Genomic DNA, 25902 nt, shown 5'->3' with positions numbered 1-25902 from the left:
TGACTCTGCCTAGAAATACCATCTACCTAACTAATGTCAAGCTTTGGGTGGTCATTGATGTGGTGGGCCACTTTCTAAAATTTTTTATAGATGCTGTTGCAACCTTTCCAGTCTTAACCAAAAAGACTGGAAAACTTAGCAGTCATAAGGAGTATATAATGGGGGTGTCAAGGGAGAGGAAGGGGCACACTCTCCTGGAACCCCTTTTGTGCAACATCAATGACCAGTTGTTTTTACATTCCTTTCTATTTGTGCCTGATTGTCCCATCCCTTTAATGGGAAGAGATTTATTACCAAAGCTAGGGGCCACTCTGTTTCTCGAAGGGCAAGGTAACCACCTTCATCACCAAATGATTCTAACAGAAAGTGGAAAGGAACAGATTGAATCTGGAGCTGAAATAGAAGCCTTAGTAGACCCTGGAGTGTGGAATATCGAGGTTCTGGGCTTGGCCAAAGATATCCAGTTGGTGGTTATTAAGTTAAAAAGGGTTATAGAGTGTCTACATATAAGGCACAATTCAATTGTGTCAATTGTGTCAATTGTGTCAATGCATCAGACCAAGATTATTAGCATTTCTGTTTAATGACTTGAGAGGACAGCTTGCAAGTGTTAAAATGTTCACCAAGAGAGGAGCTGGTAACAGGTAAATTCCCTACAATATCTTTACATTTTAAATTAACTTTGTTAAAGGCTTCTGTCTAGGGGGATTAAAGAGAAGGTGATGAGTCAATATTTGATGGCAAAGTAAACTACAGAAATCTGGAAGTACATGGAGAATTGGAGGTAATAAAGGAATAAGTCTGGAGCAATAAGGTTGGACTAAGAATTTGCTAAGAGAGCATAAGAAATTCAGAGAAAGTAACTAGCCTTATGCAGGCATGTGGGATAGGGACAGTTGATTTTTTTTAAGGGTTGGGTTTTCAAAGATGAACTCTGTTTCAACCTGAGCAGTAGTCCAGAAGAGGGCTTGGGCGCCAAGGTTGTTTAGTAAATCACAACTCATTGCATGGGAAAACCAGAAACATGATAGCAAATGGGCCTGTCCAGAAAGAGGAAAAATTATACAAACTGGAATTAAGAGATCAAATGTCCAATGTAAACATTTTTAAAGTCTTTTTATGGTATGGCTTAGTCTCACAGACTCTGGACCCCTTCACTAGCTTCCCCCGAACATTTGGACACATGAGGTAGGAAGAAGGCTTATACCCTGGCAGCTGGCTGATTCTTGTGAGGCTGATGTCCAGTGAAGCAGTGTTGGACAGTGCCTGACCCTGTACCTTCAGCTAGCTTCTACTGCTTTCATTTGTGGCTCATGGGCATTTAGTCTGTTTTTTGTTAGTTCAGTCAGAACCTCGAGGTCTCTCCCCACCTATGACTCATTTGAGATCTAGCTGTGTTCTATTCGTCCAGACCAGGATGTCCACCTTGAAGTCTATGTTGCTGGATATGTCATCATAGCTACAGAGCCCCTTCTGACAGTAACACCCCCCCACCACTACTCTCTCAGGAATTCTGAGACTCATTAGAGCTACTCAGAGCATCTGGGGAAGGGGGTGGCAAGAAAATGAAAGCTTTAGCATCTTTTTCTACCTTTTTTATTTATAATAACAATAAATACAAACAGAATATATATATTCTTTTCTGAGATACACTTTAATACATTAATAATTATTTTATATAATTGAAATGTTTTACTACATGTTAATATGGTTAACATGGACCTGCAAAAATGCTGATTTTACGTCTCATAGCATATGGCAAAAGTCCATATTCTACTAACAGGAAATGAAGTAAATCACTTATGTATGCAACGTAAGTAGCTTTGAACAGTCTCTCCAAGTGGGAAAAAAGTCATTAGAGTTATTATGCTCTTGTAGAAGAAATGGGTGTTGCATGTTTACTAATGAAACTTTCAGTCATTGTCTTCTCTATTATTGCATTTGAAAGGAAACACAGAATTAAATATAATTAAAATTCAGAGAATAACCTCAAGCACTAAAAAATTAAGGAAATAAATTATTTTAAGTATAATTTCACTTTCAAGAACCAAATATACATATACTACACAACTATACAACCAACTATACATGTTCTCCAAACGAGGGCAATGTACTGTGTAATGAAATTTCATTCTCAAATAAAAAATACTTCATTATTAACTTTTCCATATACTAACAAAAATTAATATACAACATATACTAACAAAAAGTTGTATAAATTACCTAGCCCAGACTTTGAACATAAGCAAGATAGCAAATATTACAAAAAGAATTAACACATACATTTGTAGATAACTAAAGTACAATGTGAAGAATTCTAAAATGTAAAGTCCTAATGTAAATTAATTTCTTTTGTACATGAAAATAAATTGCAAAATGTATGTTTATATCTAACCCATTCAATAACAATATAACTCTAATAAATTTTGCTTCATATATTGGCTTAATAGAATGTTAGTTTATTAAATGCCTTATTATATGCAAGCACTGTGCTGATTGCTAGGTCCAGAGATGATAAATATATGTCCCTATTCCTAAGAGTTTCCAATTAAATAAGGAAGTCAGACATGTAAAGAAATATTTACACACAATGTGATACTCAGAGAATGTACTCTGAGTTATTCCAGCAACCTTGTTACCCTTGGAACCAATAGCATAATTTGTTGAGCTAGTTAGATATGACTGAGAATGTTGTCAAAGTTAATGAGATGAATAAAGCTACCTGACCTATATAGTTATTTAATAATGGCATTGTTTTATGGAATTATCATGCTCTATCCAACTGAACAATCAGCACAGATGAATCTCCAAACTTAGATTGTTACCATAAGGCTGGTTTTTATTCATTTGTGAGCAAATTGTCCCTTCATTAACTACCAAGGATGTGACTGCTTTGGTTTCTATTTTTTGTATACTTTTTAAGGTCCCTTTTGGAAGCGTTTTTAAAATTCTGAAAACCATATCCAATGACAAATTATCAAGACACTAAAATTTGGCTTTAAAATTCCTCTCTCAGAAAATATGTTTGTGATTATGTTGACAGGGGTAGAAGGAGAGAGATACAGCAAGGCTCTAGCCGATATTGGATTTATAAGAGCTAGAGAACTGGTTAAGGGAATGAGATGATTGCATTATCAAGAGATTCCACAATGCTGGTTATGCTCAACACTCCAAAAAAGCAACAGAGCTAGGATAGATTCTCTGAGGCAACTGTACAAGGAGAAGGCATGTAATCCTGGCCATTGTGGCAAGTTTTAAAGTGTTAAGCATTTGAACAAGAAGGAAAGTGAGGACTTGATTTTAGAGGAATGGAAGACATGCTGTTTCCAATACTTGGAGACAGCAACCTAGGACCAGGGATTGGAAGTTATTACAGGGAGGCAGAGTTGCTTTCAATGTTAGGAAGAACTTTCTAATAGAACTGTTCAAAAATGGAGGTAGTGAGCTCTTTACCCTGAAAGAACTGAATTAGATTTTGAAAAAAAAATCACCTGTCAAGGGTATTTTAGAATTTAGAGAGGCTTTCTATACAAGGTTGGAAATTGTATTAGATTCTAAGGTTATCTTCAAGTTTGAATATGAATCTGTGATTTAGAAAAGTTATCTTTTGATTAGTAATATCATGCTATGATTAAATCCCCTATTTATAGATTAAATTTGATTAAGCACCATAGTGCCATCAAATATAATTTATAAACATATGTAGATTTTTAAGATATATTCTTTCAAATCACATAATCTTTAATTAGAATCATTACATTTAGCTATATAGCTACATTTGCAGTGAAATAAGAACAATTCAGGAGAAATTTAGGTACTGGTCTTTCAGCTTCTATTCACTATAAAACAAATGTGCACTTATCGTAGACAGAAGGAAAAATCCCTATTAGCAGCTCACTATAAATGTCAGCATCCTTTACAGACTTCTTCCTGATTTTAAAAAAAAGAACAAGTTTTCTTCAACAAGAATGCTCCTAAAATGATATAATTTTAAGATTCATGTCTTATTGAAATCTTGAGTATGCAGAATCATTGAAATCAAGTTACTCAGAATGCCTAAATGCTAAATAAACTGAAGGAGGAAGAAATTAATCAAGAGTCAGAAAACTATTAAGATCAAAATGTGTAAATAGAATGTAGAAATCTTTGGTTGTGTACTCCTGTGTAGGAATTTACTTGGGCTAATCATCTATCTGCCATATGCCACAGTCTTTGATAACTAGTCTTATTCTAAATATGGCTTTATAAAGTGGAAAAAAATTGTTTCTTATGTTGAAGAGAAATCTCCTCCCTTATAAATTTCAGCCTTTGTTTTTAGGTTGCTCTCAAGAGCTGCCCATTGGAAGACATTTTTGAGTCTTAAACATTTAATTCTAGACATACGAGTTTCCAAACATTGGATCCAATTGAACTGAAAATGATCTAAAAGTAACACCATGTATTCAACAATATGTTTAATCATTACATTTATTGCTTCCAAATCTCAAAAGGTAAACAGATGTCTCCCTCTATACTTGACTCTGATTTTCAAATCATATGCCTTGAGCTAGGTACCCTGTACATGTATTCAATTGCTCTTCTTGGTATCTGGGAAAAATAGAATCATGTTGCAGGATGTGGTTGCTCTCAAATAATATTTTAACTTTCAAGGGTAACATATAATGAATACTGCTGTGATAAAGACCTCTTTCCCTCCCCAAACTAGAGTTGAGTGTTATGGGAATGCAGTAAATTTTGATTAGGCAAATTCTTCATACTGCTTAGTCTCACAGGCAATAGATGAACAAAAGGTGCTCCACATTGTAAATCAAGTTTGAAGATCGCTCTCAAAATGTTCATTAACTTTGATCTCATATAAATGTTGAATTTAATCTTTTTTATATTTAATAGTGACACATACCTATTTTCAATTTTAGAAGACATTACAATATTGGAAATTTTTTGCATGCATAAGCCAAATGTAGTGGACCCGGACAAATGATAAAGGATTTAGAAATGTTAATTAGAATTTTTCCACAAGAATGAAAGCAATCTGGATAATGAGCATAATTATTTTGTATCTTACACTGCAGCACTGGCTGAAGGATGATAATGAAAGGAAAGGAGACTTTAAAGAAAAATAAAAAAGACTAAGGGAAGAAGTCATAGATAAAGGGATATTATTTCCTAAACTTACAGACAGGAAAGACGGCTCCTTCTGGGTACTGAGAATAGACTTGAGAGATCACTGAGATTTGCATGTCAGAAATCCAGAATGGAGGGTAAGGTCAGAATAATACACGTCTTAGTGAAGCCGCAGTGATTGGCAAGATCGGAGAGATATCAATAATACCAGTTCAGTCACTGACCATGTGTGTATGTGATTCGGTTCCTTGAGGATTTTGAACACCAGAACCATTTTTCAACAACCATTTGATAGATCAAATGAAACTGTTACCTTTACCAGATGATGCAAAATTAGAGAGAAAAAGATCAATTATTAACAGAACCAAGCCCAGCACAGATTGCTATGGTGCCAAGGAAAAAGAACAGTAAGTAAAGGAAGAGTTTGGGGTTTTATGACTAGACAGACTACTTTTCTTGCAGTTATAACTGATGAAGAACACTCAGGTACAGATATAAAGGGATGGCAATAGCGAAAATGATTAACAAGTAACCTGCAGCAATTGTAGAAACTAAAGCAGAAAGCCTTGTGCGTTAGAAAGTGTATTAATTCAAATGCAGAGGGAGCCACCTAGGCCTTGACAACAAGGATATTTCTAGTAACATCAGAAATCAATGGCCAATGAGAAGAATGGTAGAAATCAAGATAAAATAATGAAACAAGATCAGGAAGGGATTCTATTTTGCTTTAGTTCTCCCTTTCTGGAAATATTTGTTTATATATGTTTAAGTTAACAATTTAGTCCCCACTGTGTTATGGTCTTTCTCAAATAACTTGTTTCCAGAATGCCACGTAACACATAAAAGAAAGCCTCCATTGAATTTTTTTTTCTTACATACACAATACACACACAGAGGAAAGGGCAGAGCCAACTAAGGTAGGAAGCCACCAATTCTACAGAATACTTTTTATGCAACTGTCATCTGATTACAGACAATCCCTGATTTTGGAATTGCACGATAATTCAGTCTAATATTGTTCTATTTTTAAAAATATATTTGAAACTTATGATTGCAAAAATTTATATGGTAAAAGGACCTTCATTTAAGTATATTTCCACTTCTAAAGAATATGTACATTTAAAACAGATTAACATTTATTACAATGTGTAGGAAACTACATTTAATTCCACAGAAATACAGCCTGCACATTACCTGAGATATGTCAGGCATCTTAAAACCTAAAATACCTATATCTGTAAAACTGATGAAGAAACATATCCTCTTACAAGGAAGAATCATCTTAGCTGAAAACAAGGATGATTAACACTCTTTCATTGTTTGGGTTAAGGGTGATTAAACATCTAACAAGAAGCAAGTTTCAAATACTACTATCAATACCAAAAGCCTAGTCATATTGTTAAACTTAGAAAATAATTCACTGTGAATAATTTACTAAAGTAGTAAACATACACAGCACTTTACACCTGGTATATATCATCACAGAAAACTGATATAGTACTAATTTAAACGCTGAAATTTCTTATTGTAACTCAAATTTGGACATGTAAAAGTTTAAGAAATGCCAACAATAGTGGTCCACTTATCTAGAGGTCAGATTTTCTACATCCTCACTTACATTGGAAACTGGCAATGATACAGAAAAAGTATTTTAGTACTACGATCCCAGAAACCAAGAACTTCACTAAATGGGTTACATGTCAAGATAAACTCAGGTCAGGTATAACTTAGAACTGATTAATTAAATAAAAAATGTTAATTTACTGAGCTTGAGCCAGAAAATAAGGTATAATACTGCTAAAAACTGAAACCAACTAACACTGAAAACTAATAGAATCAGCAAATTTTAAGACATTTCAGTAACTGCCAATGGCATTATGGCATTACAGCACAGTACATTATGCTCTTAACGAAGAGTCAAATCATGAAAATAGTTAAACCATGTTTAGTGTACAGTTTAGAAGGCTGGGGAAATACACTGCATTTCAGAAAATGTTCTGACTAAAAAATGGTGAAAGAAAAGAATGGGCTTAAAAGCAGCTAAACAGTGATCAGAAAAAATAGGAATTTGACAACTCTTATACCTGTAGTAACAAGATAGGATTCTCGCCTCTATTTTTCACTTCATATAATAGTGTAAATAAATCATTGTTACCTAGAGATTTCTCCCATCTTAACTGTTCAATTCTGTGAAGTTTGATTTGTTTTTAACTAGTGTTTCATGGCTAAAGTACTTAAAAAATCAAAACATCAAAGCCTGAGTTTTATTTACATATGAAAATAGTAATATTCTAGACTCTCCAAGATTAAATTAAATACAATATAATTTTTGGTAAAATTTATTTTGAATTTTAAGTTTCTGGGAACTGCTAATTCATATATGGTATACATTCATAGTATTTCTCTCATAGAAGGTGCATTTTATGTTATTAAGCCGTAAAGACTGTTTTACCAATAACGAAGGTTAATAAATTTACTGCAGGTTTCTAGAACTGCAATAGTTTTAGAATGTCTAATCACACACTACTTTTAGAAATGATTAGAAAACCATGGGTCCCTGTATTTATTAAACTGAATCACCTGGCAGTAAAATTCAGTTAAGGCTCTTGGCATTGGTGAAACTTCTTCCCACTCAGACCTGCTACTGTGGTAGACCTGCACTTCATCTGTGATTTCATCTGGTGCATAATCACCACCTAATATATAAATTTTATCTTCAATTCCAACTGCACCTGCGTTGAAGCCTGCACATTCAAAAGACCCTTCACCCTTCCACACACAAGTATCTGGACAAAAACTATAAACCTTATAAGTGGAAAGGTCACATATATACAGTGTGCAGTTTACAGGGACAGCTTTAATTAGTGTTGCATGAAAAAACTGCCCAAACTCTGCTACTAGTTCAGACCACTGATCAGTTGTAGCATTGTATTTAAAAAAGCAATCAAGTGATGGGTTAAAAGCATCTGTAATCTCTACCTCCGATCCAAGAACATAAATTACATTTTGGCATGCACTTGCTTCAGGATAGTATATGCCCCTGGGTAATGGGCTAACAGATATCCATTCTTTGGAAAGAGGGTTGTAAGATTCAACATCTAAGAGACTTCTAATGTCCTGGGATCCTCTAGTCTTTCCACCTATGACAAATAATCTGTTGAGAGCCATAACTGATGTATGCATGGTTCTTGGTGTTTTCATAGTTGATACCAGGAAAAAATCATTTTTGACCGGACAGTAGCACCAGGTTTGATCAGTGGCATCATGATATGACTCTGCAATATGAAGCCGAACTGTTCTACAACACGGCCCTTTGCAACCGCCTGTCAAGAATATTTTCTCCCCATAACTAGACAGACTAGATCCTGGCAAATCAATCAGGTGTGATTGTGGTAGTATCTTCCATGAATCACTTTTAATATTATAGCAAAATGTATACTGATCTTCTCCATTTTCCTCAGTTTTGTGAACAAATATGTATTTTTCAGTTGTGGATGGTCGAGCATCAGGAAAAAGTCCACCAGAACTTTGCACACACTTAATTGCATCTATGATTATGTCAAAACAGTTTGTGCTTTTGAGTAAACACTCTTCATTGAGTAAACAATCTTGAAGTGTCTCCTCAGATAACTGATATAATCTTACTTTTTTAATCAAATAAGGCAGATGCTTTTGCCTTGATTCTAAGTTATGTTTAGTCCAACTAAGGACAACTTTCAGTACAGTTTCTTCTTCAGGAACATTTAATTCATCTGATTCCAGACATTTCTGCAGTACTCCAAAATTCATCTCTAAGAAATCACTGGATTTAAATAATAAAGAAAAGTGATGTTGTACAAAGTATAAAGCATGATCAAACAAACGGGCAGAGCCATAGCTATCTGATATAGATAATAACTGTAAACAATTCACAAGATTAATACTTTTTATTAAAAAGTCACTGCAAGCTTTGGACAGGAAGGAAACTTGAAGAAATGATGACAACTGGAAGAACATTTCCACATTATCATCTGTTATCTTTGTTTTTCCAGTATAGGCATAATCAAGAAATGCTTTTACTGCTTTGGAGGACAAATTAGTAATGGTAACACTTCCACCATCTCTTTCTTTCATGTTTACTTCAAACATAGCCCTGCAAAAATGAAGAACACAGGAGAACAAATAAACAGGAATATTTTATTCCACGATAATTTTCAATATTACCTTAAAGAGGTTTCCTTTACTCTTAGGTTGATGTAAAATACATTTACAAAATATATTTTTAAAGCATCCTAATAAATTAATTTAATATCTATAATAGAGACCATATTATCTATCTATAAACTATACGTATTACATAACTCCCATATTGCAAAATATATACATTATAGCTGACCCACAGCAATGGATCCAAAGGCTACAAAAAGATTCAAATTTGGCATCTGATTTGATGTTCTTATATAGTATTCATAAAATTAGGGTAAAATCTCTCTAATGGCTGAATTTATTTACTTATGGGTTAATTTAGTATCAACTCTGCAGGTAATTACTAAAATAACTCAAAATATAAAAGCTTCTGGGTTTAGGATTTAAAAGTCTTTTTCAGAATAATTTTCAATTTGGCAGCAGTGAAATATGTAAAAGATGGAATACAGTGAGATATCAGATGTTTCCAATGACTCTGTCTGTGTGGGAAAATCCACCAAATAAGATAAACTTGAATACATGTATAAAAACACATTTCATACAGCACTTTAGGAAAAAGGGAATACGATTTTATAAAACTAAACAACAGTGTACCACACCAAACTAAAAAGGCTAAAAAGAAGGTTTTTGTAGAAATAGCCTCTGAGAGATGGAGATGGATCTCCAGATTTGAATAATTAGACCAGCTTGAAAGTTCTTCATAATAAGTTCTAATTTATCCCCATCTGGTAAAGCTGATAGACTCTAAGGAAATAGGAATTTTGGGGGCTCAGTTTAAGCAAAAATATAAATTATTTAGAAATATTTAGGCAGGAGACTAAGATATATTTTACATTTGGCTTTGGTAAGAACAATATTGCTGTCCATCCTTATATTAATTTCATATCCAGAGTTATTCATTTTTATACTTTAAACAAACCCATTATGATGGTTTTCAGTAGAACTGCAAATAAAGACAAAGATTAAAGAGGAAAGAGCTACAACAAAGAACAAAAGACTGCCAGTTGAACATTCATTAAGACTAAAGATCATCTGATTTTGGTCCTGGTTTAATACTGGCTTGTATTTGTTCCAGTATTGCCCAGAACACTTTTGTGAGTAGTGCCCAGGTGCCCAAGTACTCTGGGGGAAAACCAAACTTCATTATTAAAGTCTACTATAGAGAGTAACTAAAGCTACTACAGCACAAGTGTCCAACTGAAAAATATGAGGAGCCTTCCAAATACAGAATACTCCTGAGGAAAAGGATGCTAACGCCCCTTTCTACTAGGGGTATTCAATACTTCTTAACACAAGAATGAATAAATATAGTTACAAAAATTTATACATGTTAAACATTATGCAGGATATTTCAACAATGTACATCAGCTTAGAAACATTAACCTGTGGCGATAATTAGATTATTAAGATATCTATAGTCAGTTTAGGGTAATAATAAGAGCATGGCCTCTAGAACAGGGCTGCCTGGGTGGGTATCTAGCCTATACCACTTATTAACTGTGTGACCCTGGGGAGGTTAACAACTTCATTGTGCTTCAAATTCTTCATCTGAAAATGGGGATACTAGTAGTACTTATTTCACTGAGTTGTGAGAGGAATAACTAAGTTAATTGATGCAAACTATTATTAATATCATTTTAAGAAAAATAGTTTTCTAAAATAGTATGTACTTCTAATTTATCACCAACTTCCACATTTTCTTTGAGAAGAAACATGTAATATATTTCTATACTTCACCCTACTCATCTTTAAAGTATCCAGTTAACTTCTATCTCAAATTTACTATGTTATCATAAAGTGGTTACACAATACGTGTGATTCCTTTTGAATCTTGTCTCCAGTGGCTTTACATTTAATCATAATTTTCATTTTCCAAAAATATTATAAAGGGCATTTACCATGCACTATGTAATTTTCTATTTTAATTTTATATACCCCAATATTCCTGTGAGATTATATCCCAATACTCCAGTGAGTTTGATCATAACACAAAATTATGAATTAGTGGCCTTATCATAAAGAGTGTAAATAACATAGACTTTCTATCTACATTTGTACATATTTTTATGTGAACTATATACTCATTTAGTAAAGTACTATATATAATAAAGGATCTAGGTCATTATAAAACTGTCATTTGTTTTACTTCAAAACAGATGCGAATTTTGAAAAACATGTTGTTTAACAATAATTTTTAAAAATTGAAAGTAGATCCCTAAAAAGCTAGGAGCAGGCTGAACAAAGTACTATGGACAAATATTATGTGCAAATACATTTAATTAATAAATAACTTCAACATAAAGAGTAGAGGACTGCCAGCTCAAATGCTTATATGAACTTCTTACTTTGTTAACATGAAAACTTTATGGAGAAATAAGACTGTGTGTTCATACCAAATTATTTCCATTTTTTGGCTAGGTTTGGAAATAATAATAATTGCAGCTAACATTAATTGAATGTGGTGGGCACTGACCTAATCATTAATATACATTATTTCATTCAACACTCATAATGACTCTATGAGTTAGGTCCTATTTTTATTATCTTAATTTTTTACAAATAAGGAAACTGAAGCCTGAAGAGGTTGTGTAACTTACCTAAGGTCACAAGCCTAGTAAGTGGTGGAGCTGGGATTTAGATTTAGGGCATGTGCATTAAGAGGCCAAGTACTTAACCATTATACTTGTACAGCTTCCTCTGATGAAGAAGTGATATGAAAGATAAGGGAGCAAGACAGTTACTTGGAAGAAAAAGTGGATTAGAAGAGAGGTGGGAAGAAACTAGCAGAACCTGAGAGTGGGAGAGCATAAGAACAGTTAGGGCCCCAGTAGAGTCTGAAGAAGAATAACTTAGGATACATGAGAGAAGAAATGAAAAGAATACATGAAGACATATAGTCTAGTTAGGCAAAAGGCTAGTAAAAGTTGTAGCCCCCCTTGTCCCCAGTAAACTGTGATGCAGCACTGAGCCACTGCTCCCAAATTCAAAGCAGGAAACCCTACAGAAACAGGTGTTTTGTTAGAGATTTAAACTCTGCTTACTTCGAATAAAAATTGTTTCTAAAACTGAACATAATGCAAAATACTGCAATTAGGATTTGAGTTTATTGCAGTATGACTAGGAGGGTTGAAGGTCAGGATGTCAGCAAGAGAGGTTTGCCTGTCTGATGAATAGGCCTCACAGGTATTACCTTGATACAGTTACTACAGTACTAAGGTCATGACCCTTAACCACTGTTAAGAATCAGAAACCCACTGTCATCACAGTGGATTCTTACAGTATCATGACTAGGACATTCCCTGTAGGATGATCTACATGGGGAACCAAATTATATTCAGAGTTAGAATCAGAACAAGTTGGCTGCTCTCCAGAAATGGTTCTGGAAGTACTTTTCCCTACTGTAGGACTATCTTGGCTAAAGAGAATAGAAATTTTCTGCATTAGAGTCCCTCTCTCCTGGACAATCCATGGGATATACTTGACTGAAATGTATTTTCTTCTCAGACTCCTCATTTTCTTTGAACTTGGCTTCCATTTTTGCTCAATCTGTCCTTTCCTCTTTTCCCAAATTATACAGTGCAGGGATGCCCCAAACAAAACTGACCCCAGATCAAAACAATTTTTTTCCAGAACAATTCAAGGGACTAATGTTCCATAGGACTTCCAAATGCTAGCCTGGGAAGACCTGAGCTTTAAAAAAGGTACTCTCATATTTTCATATTCAAAAATCATTAGTTAATCTAGGTTCTAATTATCTTTTTTTTAAGTATTAAAGATTACTGTTCCATGTTCTGTGGGGGAAAAATTGAGTACAGCCATAAGAAATAACTTAATTAGTGGTATCATAAAATCTGAGGGACAAATAGACAAGGTAAAGTACCTGAAAAAGTCACTGCATGCTGCTAACACACAACGATGACATGGGATTATTTCATCTTTCACGATTATTTTGAAATCATAAAAGACATTTTGTTCTCGAAAATTCTGTAGTATACTTAAGATTTTCTGTCCATGATCTTCTGACACGAGGAAGTTGTTTTTCTTCTCAGATGGAATTCCATTACATGAGCCTTGTTGATTGAAATCATATGAATTATCCATAGCCACTTCCATCTGTTCTTAGAACTGGAATGAAAAAAACAAATCACTGATGTAAGAGTCCTAATGAAATTTTCAGATCCAAAATTTGCCTTCTTAGTGTCAATCATAAAAAAATGCTCGCTAAGAACAATCATAATAGTACATCGTGTCCTAAACACTTGTTTTCCTGACATTTAGCAATAAATTCCTTTTAAATTTTTATAAATATTGAGCTCACTGGAATAAAAAGTACATTATTAAGGGATAAAGTTCAAGGCTATGTAACTGTGTTAAATAGCACAATTTATAAGTTCTATAAATAACTTATATAGGATCTGAGTACATGACTAGTCTTGTTATATGTAAGAGGTATTGTTTATATAGCAGATATCATTTGAATATTTACCCAACACATCCCTCTCCCTCCCATCCATTTTCTTCTGGCAGCGAAGCAGATGTTAAAATGTTGATATTGAAGCATAGGTAAATGTCTTCTGGGATTAGACTTTTAAAAGACAATTATTGAAAAAGATCAGGGTATTAGATTGTATTAACTGGTTATGGCCTTTAGTAAGGAAGTAAAAGGCAAACATTGGTCCAACTTGGCCTATCTGAAAGCAGGAAAGCCTTTTAAATATGAGGTCAGAAATCCAAGATACTTGAAGGCCAGATAACTGTGACTTTCCCAAACTGCTAATTTAGTTCTAAGCATAAAAGTTTATACCACAGAAAGCAAGAAAGTAAGAAACAGAAAGAAAAGAAGATTGGCATCTAGGGGAGCCAGAAAAATAGGAAACCTTGATTCCTTAGCATACTTCTGTTCTGGTTATTTATTGCCTTGCAAATCACCCCAAAACTGATTGGCTTAAGACAACAATTTATTATCTCTCATGGTTCTACAGGTTTAGATGGAACTTCTTGCTTGTGGGTTTTCATATGGTTAGAGTCAGGTGGCAGCTCTGGCTGAAGTCACCTGAAGGCCTGATTGGGTTAGAGGTCCAATACAGTTTCTTCATTCACATTTCCTTCAAATGGGATGGATGGCTAGAACAGACAGGGCTTTCTCTCCCTCTCTTGATATACTCTCTCCATGTGACTAGCTTAATACTTCCTCATATCATGGCAGTCTCAGAGTAGTTGGACTTCTTACATGGTGGCTGTGTTCTCCCAGAGGAGGTGTTCAAGCCCAGGTGAAAGCCAGACACTGGAGAAGTAGTCTGAATGGTCCTACAGCATCAGTCAAAGCTTCATTCTAGGACTGAGACAATCTACTACTGTGTTGTCCAAAACAGTAACTGCGAGCCATGTATACCTATTTACATTTAAATTACTTAAAATTAAATAAAAATTAAAAATTTAGTTCCTTGGTTGGTCTAGCCATATTTTAAGCAGTCAGTAGCCATATGTAATATGACAGTTACTTTTATGTGTCAACTTGCTGGGCCACAGGGTACCCAGACACTTGGCTAAACATTATTTCTGGGTGTGTCTGTGAGGGTGTTTTTGGATGAGCTCAACATTTGAATCAGTGGACTGAGGAAAGCAGATTGTTTTCTTTAATGTGAGTGGGACTCATTGAATCCACTGAAGGCCTGAATAGAACAAAAGGCCCAGTAAGATAGAATTCTTTCTCTCTGCCACTGTCTTTGAGATGGAATATCAGACTTCTCCTGCCTTTGGACTAAAACTTGGATTGCAACTTTATTATTGGCTTTCCTGGACCAGTTTTCCGACTGCGGATCTTTGGACTGCTTAGCTTCCACAATAACATAAGCCAACTCCACACAGTAAATCAATCTCCCTATCTATCTATCTATCTATCTATCTATCTATCTATGTATCTATCTATGTATCTATCTATGTATCTTTTTCTTTCTTTCTTTCTTTCTTTCTTTCTTTCTTTCTTTCTTTCTTTCTTTCTTTCTTTCTTTCTTACTTTCTATCTATCTATCTATCTATCTATCTATCTATCTATCTATCTCTCCTTCCAATTGGCTCTGTTTCTCTGGAGAACCCTAATACATGTGGCTAATGGCCATTATATTGTACACCACACAGAATATTTTCATTATCACAGAAAGTTACTGACTAGCTGATGTACTATATGAAGAATAATGTGCCTGTATAAGAGTGTGTGTGCATGCACGTGCAGGGGCCATTAATAGGATGTAATTCACAGTAGTACTGGAAAAATAAGTTACCTGCAGTAACTTTGTGAGTAGTGTTCTGAGTAACTGTAAGTAAATAGACATAGTAAGAATGAGAATGGGTGTCGTGGAGGGAAAAAAGGTAATGAGAGGCTTAGGAGCAGTTGTGAAGAAAAGTAAGGCAGAAAACAGTTGTATTAGAGTTCTTTAGAGAAACAGAACCAATGAACCAATAGGCTATATATTTGGCTATAAGCCTATTTGTTATATATATAACTACTGGTATATGTGTAATGTGTGTGTGGTATGTGTGTATGTATGCATATGTGTGCATATATAAACATATTATATATGTATATACATATAAATAATTGGCTCACAAAATTATGGAGGTCCCAAGATATGTGGCTGGCAAGTCGGAGACTCAGAACAACCAACAATGTAGTTTCAGTCTGAATCCAAAGGCCTGAGAACCAGGACAGCTGATGGTATAAATTCTAGTCTGAAAGCTGGCAGGCTGGAGACCTAGGAAGAGATGATTTTTCAGTTCAAGATCAAAGGCAGGAAATGATAATGTTCCAGCTCCAGCAGTCAGGTAGGTGAAGTTTCTTCTTACTCAGCTTTTTTGTTCTCTTCAGGTCTTCAATTGATTGAATAAGACCCACCCACATTAGACTGGGCAATAATTTACTCAGTCTATGTACTCAAATGTTAATCTCATCCAAAAACAGCCTCACAGACACACCCAGAACAATGCCTGACCAAATGTCTGGGCACCCTGTGGCCTAGCCATCACAACAGTGCAAATCTTACTTAAGAATGTTAATAACATCTGATCTAGGATGAAAAAGAATATTCCAACTTAGAGTGGGGTACGTAAGAATGTTGAAGGAATTCCCTGGTGTTCTAGTGGTTAGGATTCTGTACTTTCACTGCTGAGGCCCGGTTTGATTCCTGGTAGGGGAACTAAGATCCTGCAAGATGTGTGGCATGGCCAAACAAAACAACAAAAACAACAAAAAAGAATGTTGATAACATCTGATCTAGGATGAAAAAGAATATACCAGTAATTCCTCACCTCACAAGGCATACTTCTTAAGTCACCTGTAAAATTAGTTTATAAAATTACATGTTTTTCCTCCTTTTCTAATAACTATAAAATCATATATCTTCCCAGGGGTATGATGTAATATGAAACAGAAGAAGGAGTAGGGCTTTAGAAGAGGATAGACTTGAGTTCCAGTGCTGGCTCAGCAATAGACTTGTGATATATCTGAGGCAAGTAATTTCTGATCTTTGATTCTTATTTTCTTCATTTGTAAAATAAGGATAAACTTTACCTATCTAGTTTTGTTGAGAAGATTAAAAATAATAAATAATTTAGCATTTACTATGTGCTAAATAATAGTACTTATTTTCTATTAGAAAGTTAACATAAAAGGCAAAGAAATCATTTAAATGACATTAATCAAAATGTTTACATTTAAAAGGTGGTAGGGGGAGGGACAGCAGAAGCAGTTCTCTGATAATTCCTAGGGCTTAAGAGAAAAGCTAAACATAAGAGCTATCATTGCAAAGTAGTTTTATATGGAGTATCAGGATCAATGAAAAGAAGAGAGACAACTGGTGGAGACTTGAGCCAGCCTCTTCTTTCTGACTCCATGATGATAGAAAGGAATACTTAAAGGGGCTAGCCAGGAAGTATTTATACTACACAAAGGGCAGTATAACAGAGCAGGTAACCAGCGTGATCTACACTAGATAGACATGAGTTAGTGCTGTGCAAAGGATCAAAGCATCTTCTCAACAACAGAATGAGGCCAGGGTGTTACTTCTGGTCTATTTCTGAAGTCTAGCAATGGGCTAGAGCATCAATAATCTGTAACAGCAATATAGGGTCTCTCCATGGCCTGCCTCAAAGAATCACAGAATTGGTTGAAAGACTCAGTCCTTATCACCTACACACCCACTGGAACTGCTCTGAATTCTCATCCATTTAAAGATATGTATTTAAATCCTTCTTTATTAGAGGAAGTTGGATGCTGAAGATGGAAAAATAAATTTATCTCCTATAAGCTTAGATTCTTCTGGGTTTTTAAAAGTTCCCTCAAAGTTTAGGATTATAGGTGTTGACAAGGATATTTGATCCACATGGGACAATCTACAGCAGAAATTACTACCCTGACTTCCAAGCCATCTAATCAGGGAGAGATAAAGGAAACGATTTGGGTAGATACTGAATACTTGTTTCATAATACTTTCATTCTGTATGTGATTGATTATATATGTGCATGTATACATAAAATTTTTTTCTACAATTTTTTCTTCTTTTCTTTTTTTTTTTTGCGGTACATGGGCCTCTCACTGTTGTGGCCTCTCCCTTTGCAGAGCACAGGCTCTGGACGTGCAGGCTCAGTGGCCATGGCTCACAGGCCTAGCTGCTCCACAGTATGTGGGATCTTCCCAGACCGGGGCACGAACCCGTGTCCCCTGCATTGGCAGGTGGACTCTCAACCACTGTGCCACCAGGGAAGTCCCTCTACAACTTAATTTTAAAATACATTTTATTGGACATTTAAGGGTATCTCTACTTTCCAATTCTTTAATGTGGTCATAATTACCACTGGAAACTACCAAAATTTAAGTAGTATCATGTTGGTTCCCCCCCCCCCATAACTTTATTATTTTTCTATTTCTCATCTAGATGAACGGCCGCTACACTTCCCAAGCTAGACACTTGGAAGCCGTCTTTCACCAACCATATACATCCATTTTAAAACCACTTCTCTCCATCCCTACTGCTATTCTTTTAGTTTAAGCTCTCATCATTCTCACTTGAATTGCCCCAAAAGCCTCAACACTGATCTTTCTTATTCTATAAACTTTTATTTAAAATCTTCTGGGTTTCAAACCTGTGCATACATTTGGGAATATAAAGATAAATGAGGCACAGAATCCTTGCTCTTACAGGTTTATAGGCTAGTGTGGAAAGAAATAAGTAAACTGTATAAGGGTCATAATAGAGATATGAGCAGTGCTATGGAAGCATAGAGAAAGGACGACATTCAGACTTGCTTTCAGGGGTGGAAAGGACAAAATAGAGAGGAGAAGAGGATTGAGGAAGCCATCCTGATGAGTACAGTACTTGAGCTGTTAAAAAAAAAAAAAAGAAGAAAAAAATGGAAAATGGTTACCAAAGGTGAGAAAGACATTTCCAAGAGAAAATATTAAGCTATAAATGCAAAGGCATGGATAAGAGTTATTATGGCCCCTTTGGAGGAATACAAAGTTGAGGACAGGGGATAGGGTAAAAAAAGCTTAATTAGTAAATAGGGAATGGCTCATGCAAAGTCTTACATACCATGCAAGGGGGCCTGGGTTTCATTCTATAGGTAATGAGGAATATTTAGAAAACTTTTAAGGAGTGGCATTATACCACTGGATTTACATTTTACAAAGATCATTCTGCTAAGAATATAGCAGTGAGTAACAAAGATGTGGCTCCTATTCTCATGGAGCTTACTATCTAATGGAACAGATATGCATGTTCACTGGCATTGGTAATGAGAATATCAATTTTTAAAAATCCAAACACTTTTTCTTAATGAAAAACAAATTTAATTTTGTTAAGCCACTGAGATGTAGCTATTACAGCAAATAGGATTATCTTAATTGATGAATATTAATTTTAATCCCAGCAACTCAATAAGCACATTTATTAATCTAAATATTTATCTGTTGGGCTTCCCTGGTGGCGCAGTGGTTGAGAATCCGCCTGCCGATGCAGGAGACACGGGTTCGTGCCCTGGTCCGGGAAGATCCCACATGCCGCGGAGCAACTAAGCCCGTGAGCCATGGCCGCTGGGCCTGTGCATCCGGAGCCTGTGCTCCGCAACGGGAGAGGCCACAACAGTGAGAGGCCCGCATACCGCAAAAAAAAAAAAAAAAAAAAAAAAAAAAAAAAAAATATTTATCTGTTGATTCTCTACTGTTTTCTGCACAAAAAATTACATCATTTGTAAATATCAACGTTGCTTTTCTTTCCTATTTTTTACCAATTTTATTTCTCTTTTTGTACTACAGTAGTAGCTAAGACCTGTACAACGTTGAATAAAAGCAACATGGTTTGCAATATGTTTAAATATCACTGTATGTATATATATAATTTATACCTAATTATTTATACCAAGTTATAATACATATATAAATAATTTGGAATTTGGATTAAGTCAGTTACTGAGGCTCATAGTTCACGGGTAAGAAGTGAAACCAATGATATATGTATATTGTAATTTTTATTTCTCTAACTAGTAATGTAAATAAAATGGCTTTATTTGAAATTATCAAGTATCAACTAATACATCAGCATTACACACAGGTATTCACTTTTGTAAAGTGGTTAAAAGTTAAAGCCCTCCATGTTTACTCTATGTAGAATGGTCAAGCAGAGAAGCTGAAATGTCCTATTTTGTCAATTTGGCTTGAGTGAATTTCTACATGGAGAATTTACTTAATCAATGATTATAAGCACAATCAAAGAGAAAGGGCACTGGAAAATATATGAAAGGGAAAGAGGGAACTGATCCACAAGATAACTAAAGCCATTGAAATTAATAAAAATCAATCAAGGAAAATAAGTAGAATTAGTAGAGAAGAGGGCCAAGGATGGAACATCAAGGATAACTAATCTTAAGGGATAGACAATTTAAGTTGAAGAATTATTTATTCAGCATCTGCTACATACCAGGTGATGGTTTACACAAACTGAAAATATAATGGAAAATACAATCTGTAGTAGATACAGGTGAAAAAGTTCTACAGCTGAGAAAAAACTCACAAAGAACAGGAAGAGAAATGCAAGAAAATTAGGAAAGATGGTGGAAGACAAAGGAAGAGAATTTCAAGAATGAAGTAGTTCCCATATTATCAGAAGCCAAGAGAGATTAGGTAAGGTAGGGACTGAAGTCACTGATGATTTGAGGGTGGGGTGGGGAGAGGCCAGATTACAGTGGTTTTAAGAGGAAATAACGAACAAATTTTGTATAAATTTTTCTTTTAAGTTCAGTGAGGTTGGGACTAGAGGAGCAATTCTAAGAAATATTGTTTTGCTTTAGATGGGAGAAATTTGAGCATGTTAATACACTGACAAAAAAGGGGAGATATGGAAGGAAATTTTTGATAATGATTACAACAATCTAAATTAAGCACTTACATCCCTATCAAAGAGAATCAATTTGGACCTTTAAAGCAACAAATCAGAGAACAATATTATATGGCAAAACTTTCAATTCTGTTAACAGGTAAACACTGATAAGCAAATGAATGGTTAGAGCCTCAATTTTCATAGTTTATTTGTGATAAAACAAACCTGAAAATATTAGAATTTATAATAAGTAATTTATACAGCTATTTCATTCAGTGCTCATAATCCTTCAAGATTAGTATTAATAATGACTTTTTCAAAATGGGAAATTGAGGCTGAGATTAAACAATAAGGTGTAAGACACAAAACTAACAGAAACATGCTTGTTTCACTCAAAGTCCATGCTCTTTTCAATACTATTCTGACCCTGGATTTTAATATCAAATGAAAGCTCAGAAAGTTATTTTAGTGCTCAAAAGATCCAACCATAAATGTACTGGTCAAAACTTACCATGACAATTTAAGATCATTCTGAATAAGAAAGACATATATGACAAAAATAAGAGCTAACATTTACAGAGCCAGTACCATGTGTCAGGTACTGGGCCATGGGTTTCACACAGCATTGAATTTAATTCTTATAAATATTACTCCTATAAAAAATGAGACCTCTGCTTTAGTAAAGTATACTAGACATACTTTTCCCTGTTTCTCCTGCTAAGCACAACTAAAAACCTTCGACATATATAAAAATATATATCACAAACATACAGAGCCTGTGAGAACTGGAGAGAAACAGGCAGGCTGGATAGTGAACTTCAGACCCAAGGAACAAGACAGTGATGAGTTCCTTGGGTTTTATTTTTGCCTAATATATCATAGATAGTGAAGAAGCTGACAACACTGAATACCAGTGGGCACACACATAAAGAGATCCAAGAAAAACATGATCTCTTTAGGCAAAGGACTAGGAAAAAGAGCAACCTAGTAAGACAGAAAAGTTTTGACAAACACCACAAAAAAACTGGGGCTCTATCCCACCAATGTCAGCAAAAGTGGAATGGAGAGCCAAGAATTTCACCCTTGCCAGACTGTAATGAGGTGCCTCAGCTCTCCTCCTCCCATTCCCCCAAAGGAATGGTGTCGGTGAAGGCTGAGTGGGGAGTCAGGACATTAATCATTTCTGGGTGGTAACAAGTGGCCACCAACAACCATCCCCCAATCAGTGGCAATCATGTGGCATGTGGGGAGCCTGAACTTCTACCCCACCTGGCGGTAACATGGCATTCCACCCCCTCCTGGCTGGAATAGAGTCAGAGGCCGAGTAAAGAATCAGGACTTCCACTACCGATTAGCAGCAACAAGGCCATCCCCAATGATGTCACTGGAGACCACGTGAGGAGCAATAACAAGGTGCTTCTTGTTACCAGAGGATAATCTGAGGCTGAGATTGGTATCAGAGGATACAGAGAGGGGAGCCTAAACTTCTAATTCTGTCCAGCAGTAGAATGGAGCCCTTCCTCTCCTAGGTATCAACAGAGGTATAGTGGAAAGTCTGGACTTCCATCTCAACCTGGCAGCAATGAGATGGTAACCTAAACCAAAAAGAGTGGTGTCAAAAAAGACCCACTAAAATATAAGATTTAAATAAGATCTAGAGTCTTACATAATACTCAATGGAACCAAGAACCAGGAATATATCAATAAGAAAAAAACAATCAACAGGCATCAACAGTGAGATGACACTGATGTCAGAATTATGTGCCAAGAATTTTAAGGCAGCCATCATAGAAAAACCTCAGTGAGCAATTACAAAGTATATATTATATACATGCACATATATATATTATATACAGTTGTCCCTTGGTAACCACAGGGGATTGGTTCCAGGACACTCCTCCCCATCCAATACCAAACTCCTCAGATGCTTAACTCCCTTATATTAAATGGCTGGCATAGTACGATCAGTCCTCTGAATGTGCAGATGTGGAACATACAGATATGGAGGGCTGAATGTATACATGTATATATGTAAATGATGCAATTCCTAGAACAACCTCTAAAGCATCTATACAAAGAGATACACCCAGAATCATTATAGCAGAATGAAAACAGAAAATGGAATCCTAAAAAAGGTTCTAGTAACCCAAAGGAGGCAGAAAAAAGAAAAAAGAAATTAAAAACAGAATAAACAGAAAACAACCAAAAAGCAAACTTATGTACTAACATATTCAATAACTGTACTAAATGTAAATGGTAAACACACACACACCACACACACACACGCATACGTACCAATGAAAAGACAGAGATCAGCAGAGTAGATTTTTTAAAAAAAATAATAACCCCAATTTTATACTTCTTAAAAGTAACTCGCTTCAAACAGAATGATATAAGTAGGTTGGAAGTCAAAAGATAGAGAAAGATATACTATATAAGCATGAATTAAAAGAAAACAGGTGTGGCTATATTAATATCAGGTAAAGGAGACATCAACAAGGAAAAGTATCAGGGACAAAGAAATATATCACATAATGTCAATCCAGCAAGAAGACATAGCAAACCTAAATGTGTACATATCAAACAAAAGAGGTGTAGTTATTAGAAGCAAAAACTGATAGATCTGAAAAGAAAAACAGACAAATGCATTTATTATAGCTGTAATGCTAGAGACCTGAATGTCTTTCTCTCTAAAATTAATAGAACAAGAACACAATAAATCAACAATGATACACAAGAACTCAATAACACCAGCAACCAACAGAATCTAATCAACAGAATACACATGATTTTCAAGTGCCTATGAAACATATAGCAAAGGTGACCATATTCTGACCTACCCTTAAATGATTTAAAAGAATTGAAGGCACACAGATTATGTTATGTGGCCACAATGAAATGAGACAAGAAATCAATTAAGAGAAAGGTTAACACTAAAATCTGAGGGGGCGGACTCAATATGGCAAAATAGGAGGACACAGAGTTCACATCTCCTTATAACTAGGGCACCTACCAGGCACTTGTGAGGGGCAACAGACACTGAAGGGGATGGGTAGAACCCCCAAGAAACCAGGTAGGATGTGGTGTGGGGGAGGAGAAATGGAGGCGGGATGAGATGGATGCCCCTGAGGGGCAGCTGGGGGAGGGGAGGGGTTCCCACACCTAGAGTACCCACCCACAGTAAGGGGAGCAACGAGGATGCAGAGAGACCCTTGGGAGATTGGAGGATCAGAAAGGAACAAAGCCAGTGTTTCCCCTGCCCACCTGGGCCATATGGAGCCTGCTGAGGTCTTGGGCCTGATCCTCTGCATACCAAGGCCACCACTGGCTGCGCTGAGCCCAAACCCTGCCCCTGCACTCTAATTCACACTCTGAGGCCCCCTTCAGCCGTGTTGTCCTTTCTGGCTGTGCAGGTCTTGAGCCTAGGGCCCACCCCCACCCTAAATCCCACCACCACCTAAGGTCTGTGGCCCAAGCCAAGGCTTTTTTCAGCCCCTTTTTCTTTTCTTCTTTTTTTTTTGTTCTTTTTTTTTTAAAACGTTGTGGTTCTGTTTTACCTTGTGGTGGTATCATTTATATCTTTATATTTTCTAATAAGTCTTTTATTTTTCTAATTTTATCTTTTACTCTTTGTGATTGTTCTGCTCCTTTTGGTTTGTTCCCTGACTCTTTTTTTTTTTTTTTTTTTTTCTGTTTTGGTTCTGTTTTACCTTGTTGTTGTTGTTTCACTTATATTTCTAGTTTTTCCAGTATATTTTTAATTTTTCTACTTTCACTTTAATTTTTATTTCTTGATGTCATACTCCTTTTTCTTTCTTTTTTTTGCCATGCCACACGGCTTGCAGAACCTTGGTTCCCAGGCTGGGGGTCAGGCCTGAGCTGCTGAGGTGGGGGTAACAAGTCCAAACCGCTGGACTAACAGAGAACCTCAGACACCAGGAAATATTAATCAGAGTGAGGTCTCCCAGAGATCCTCATCTCGGCACCAAGACCCCACTCTACCCAACAGCCTGCAAACTCCAGTGCTGGAGAACTCAGGCCAAACAACCAGTAAGACAGGAACAAAGCCCCACCCATTTAAAAAAATGAGTTGACAAAAAAATATGTTACAGATGAAGGACCAAAGTAAAAACCTACAACACCAAATAAATGAAGAGAAAATAGGCAACCTACATGAAAAGGAATTCAGAGTAATGATACTAATAAAGATGATACAAAATCTCAGAAATAGAATGAAAGCATAGATTGAGAAAATACAAGAAATGTTTTAAAAAGACCTAGAAGAACTAAAGAACAAAAAACTGTGATGAACAACTCAATAACTGAAGCAAAAAATACATGAGAAGGAATCAATAGCAGAATAACGGAGAAAGAAGAACAAATAATGAGCTGGAAGATAGAATGGTGGAAATAACTGCTGAGAAGCAGAATAAAGAAAAAAGAATGAAAAGAATTGAGGACAGTGTCAGAGACCTCTGGGACAACATTAAACACACAACATTCGAATTATAGGGGTTACAGAAGAAAAAGAGAAAGAGTCTGAGAAAATATGTGAAGAGATTATAGTTGAAAACTTCCCTAACATGGGAAAGGAAATAGCCACCAAAGTGCTGAAACTGCAGAGAGTCCCATACAAGATAAACCCTAGGAGAAACCACCAAGACACATATTAATCAAACTAACAAAAATTAAACACAAAGAAAAAATATTAAAAGCAGAAAGGGAAAAACAACAAATAACATACAATGGAATCCCCATAAGGTTAACAGCTGATCTTTCAGCAGAAACTCTGCAGGCCAGAAGGGAGGGGCAGGATATATTTAAAGTAATAAAAGAGAAAAACCTACAACAAAGATTACTCTAACCATCAAGGATTTCATTCGGATTTGATGGAGAAATCAAAAGCTTTACAGATAAGCAAAAGATAAGAGAATTCAGCACCATCAAATCAGCTTTACAACAAATGCTAAAAGAACTTCTCTAGGCAGGAAACACAAGAGAAGAAGAAAAGGACGTACAAAAACAAACCCAAAACAATAAAGAAAAGGTAATAGGAATATATATATCTACAATGACCGTGAATGAAAATGGATTAAATGTTCCAACCGAAAGACACAGACTGGCTGAATGGATATAAAAATAAGACCTGTATATATGCTGTCTATAAGAGACCCACTTCAGACCTAGGGACACATACAAATGGAAACTGAGGGGATGGAAAAA

At 35.6% G+C, this 25902-nt stretch overlaps 1 protein-coding gene across 3 annotated transcripts in view; it reads right to left on the bottom strand.

The window, feature by feature from the left end:
• Positions 1 to 1602: 1602 nt before the first annotated feature.
• Positions 1603 to 25902, bottom strand: part of KBTBD3 (kelch repeat and BTB domain containing 3) — a 61533-nt gene continuing 37233 nt past the window's right edge. The window contains exons 2-4 of one of the 3 annotated variants that reach the window (XM_059070820.2): positions 15917 to 16061; positions 13190 to 13434; positions 1609 to 9256 (exon numbers count right to left, since the gene is read on the bottom strand). In XM_059070820.2, coding sequence (XP_058926803.1) covers positions 7654 to 9256; positions 13190 to 13422 — 1836 coding nt within the window. In that variant the 5' untranslated portion in view covers positions 13423 to 13434; positions 15917 to 16061 and the 3' untranslated portion in view covers positions 1609 to 7653. Of the gene's footprint in view, positions 9257 to 13189; positions 13435 to 15916; positions 16062 to 25902 lie in introns of all 3 variants that reach the window. The other 2 variants (XM_059070821.2, XM_067038549.1) reach the window with 2 other exon arrangements.

The sequence above is a fragment of the Kogia breviceps genome, chromosome 7 (assembly GCF_026419965.1).
Source record: "Kogia breviceps isolate mKogBre1 chromosome 7, mKogBre1 haplotype 1, whole genome shotgun sequence".
Classification (NCBI taxonomy): domain Eukaryota; kingdom Metazoa; phylum Chordata; class Mammalia; order Artiodactyla; family Physeteridae; genus Kogia; species Kogia breviceps.
Note: the sequence above shows the minus strand (reverse complement) of the source record. Positions and strands in the feature narration are given on the sequence as shown.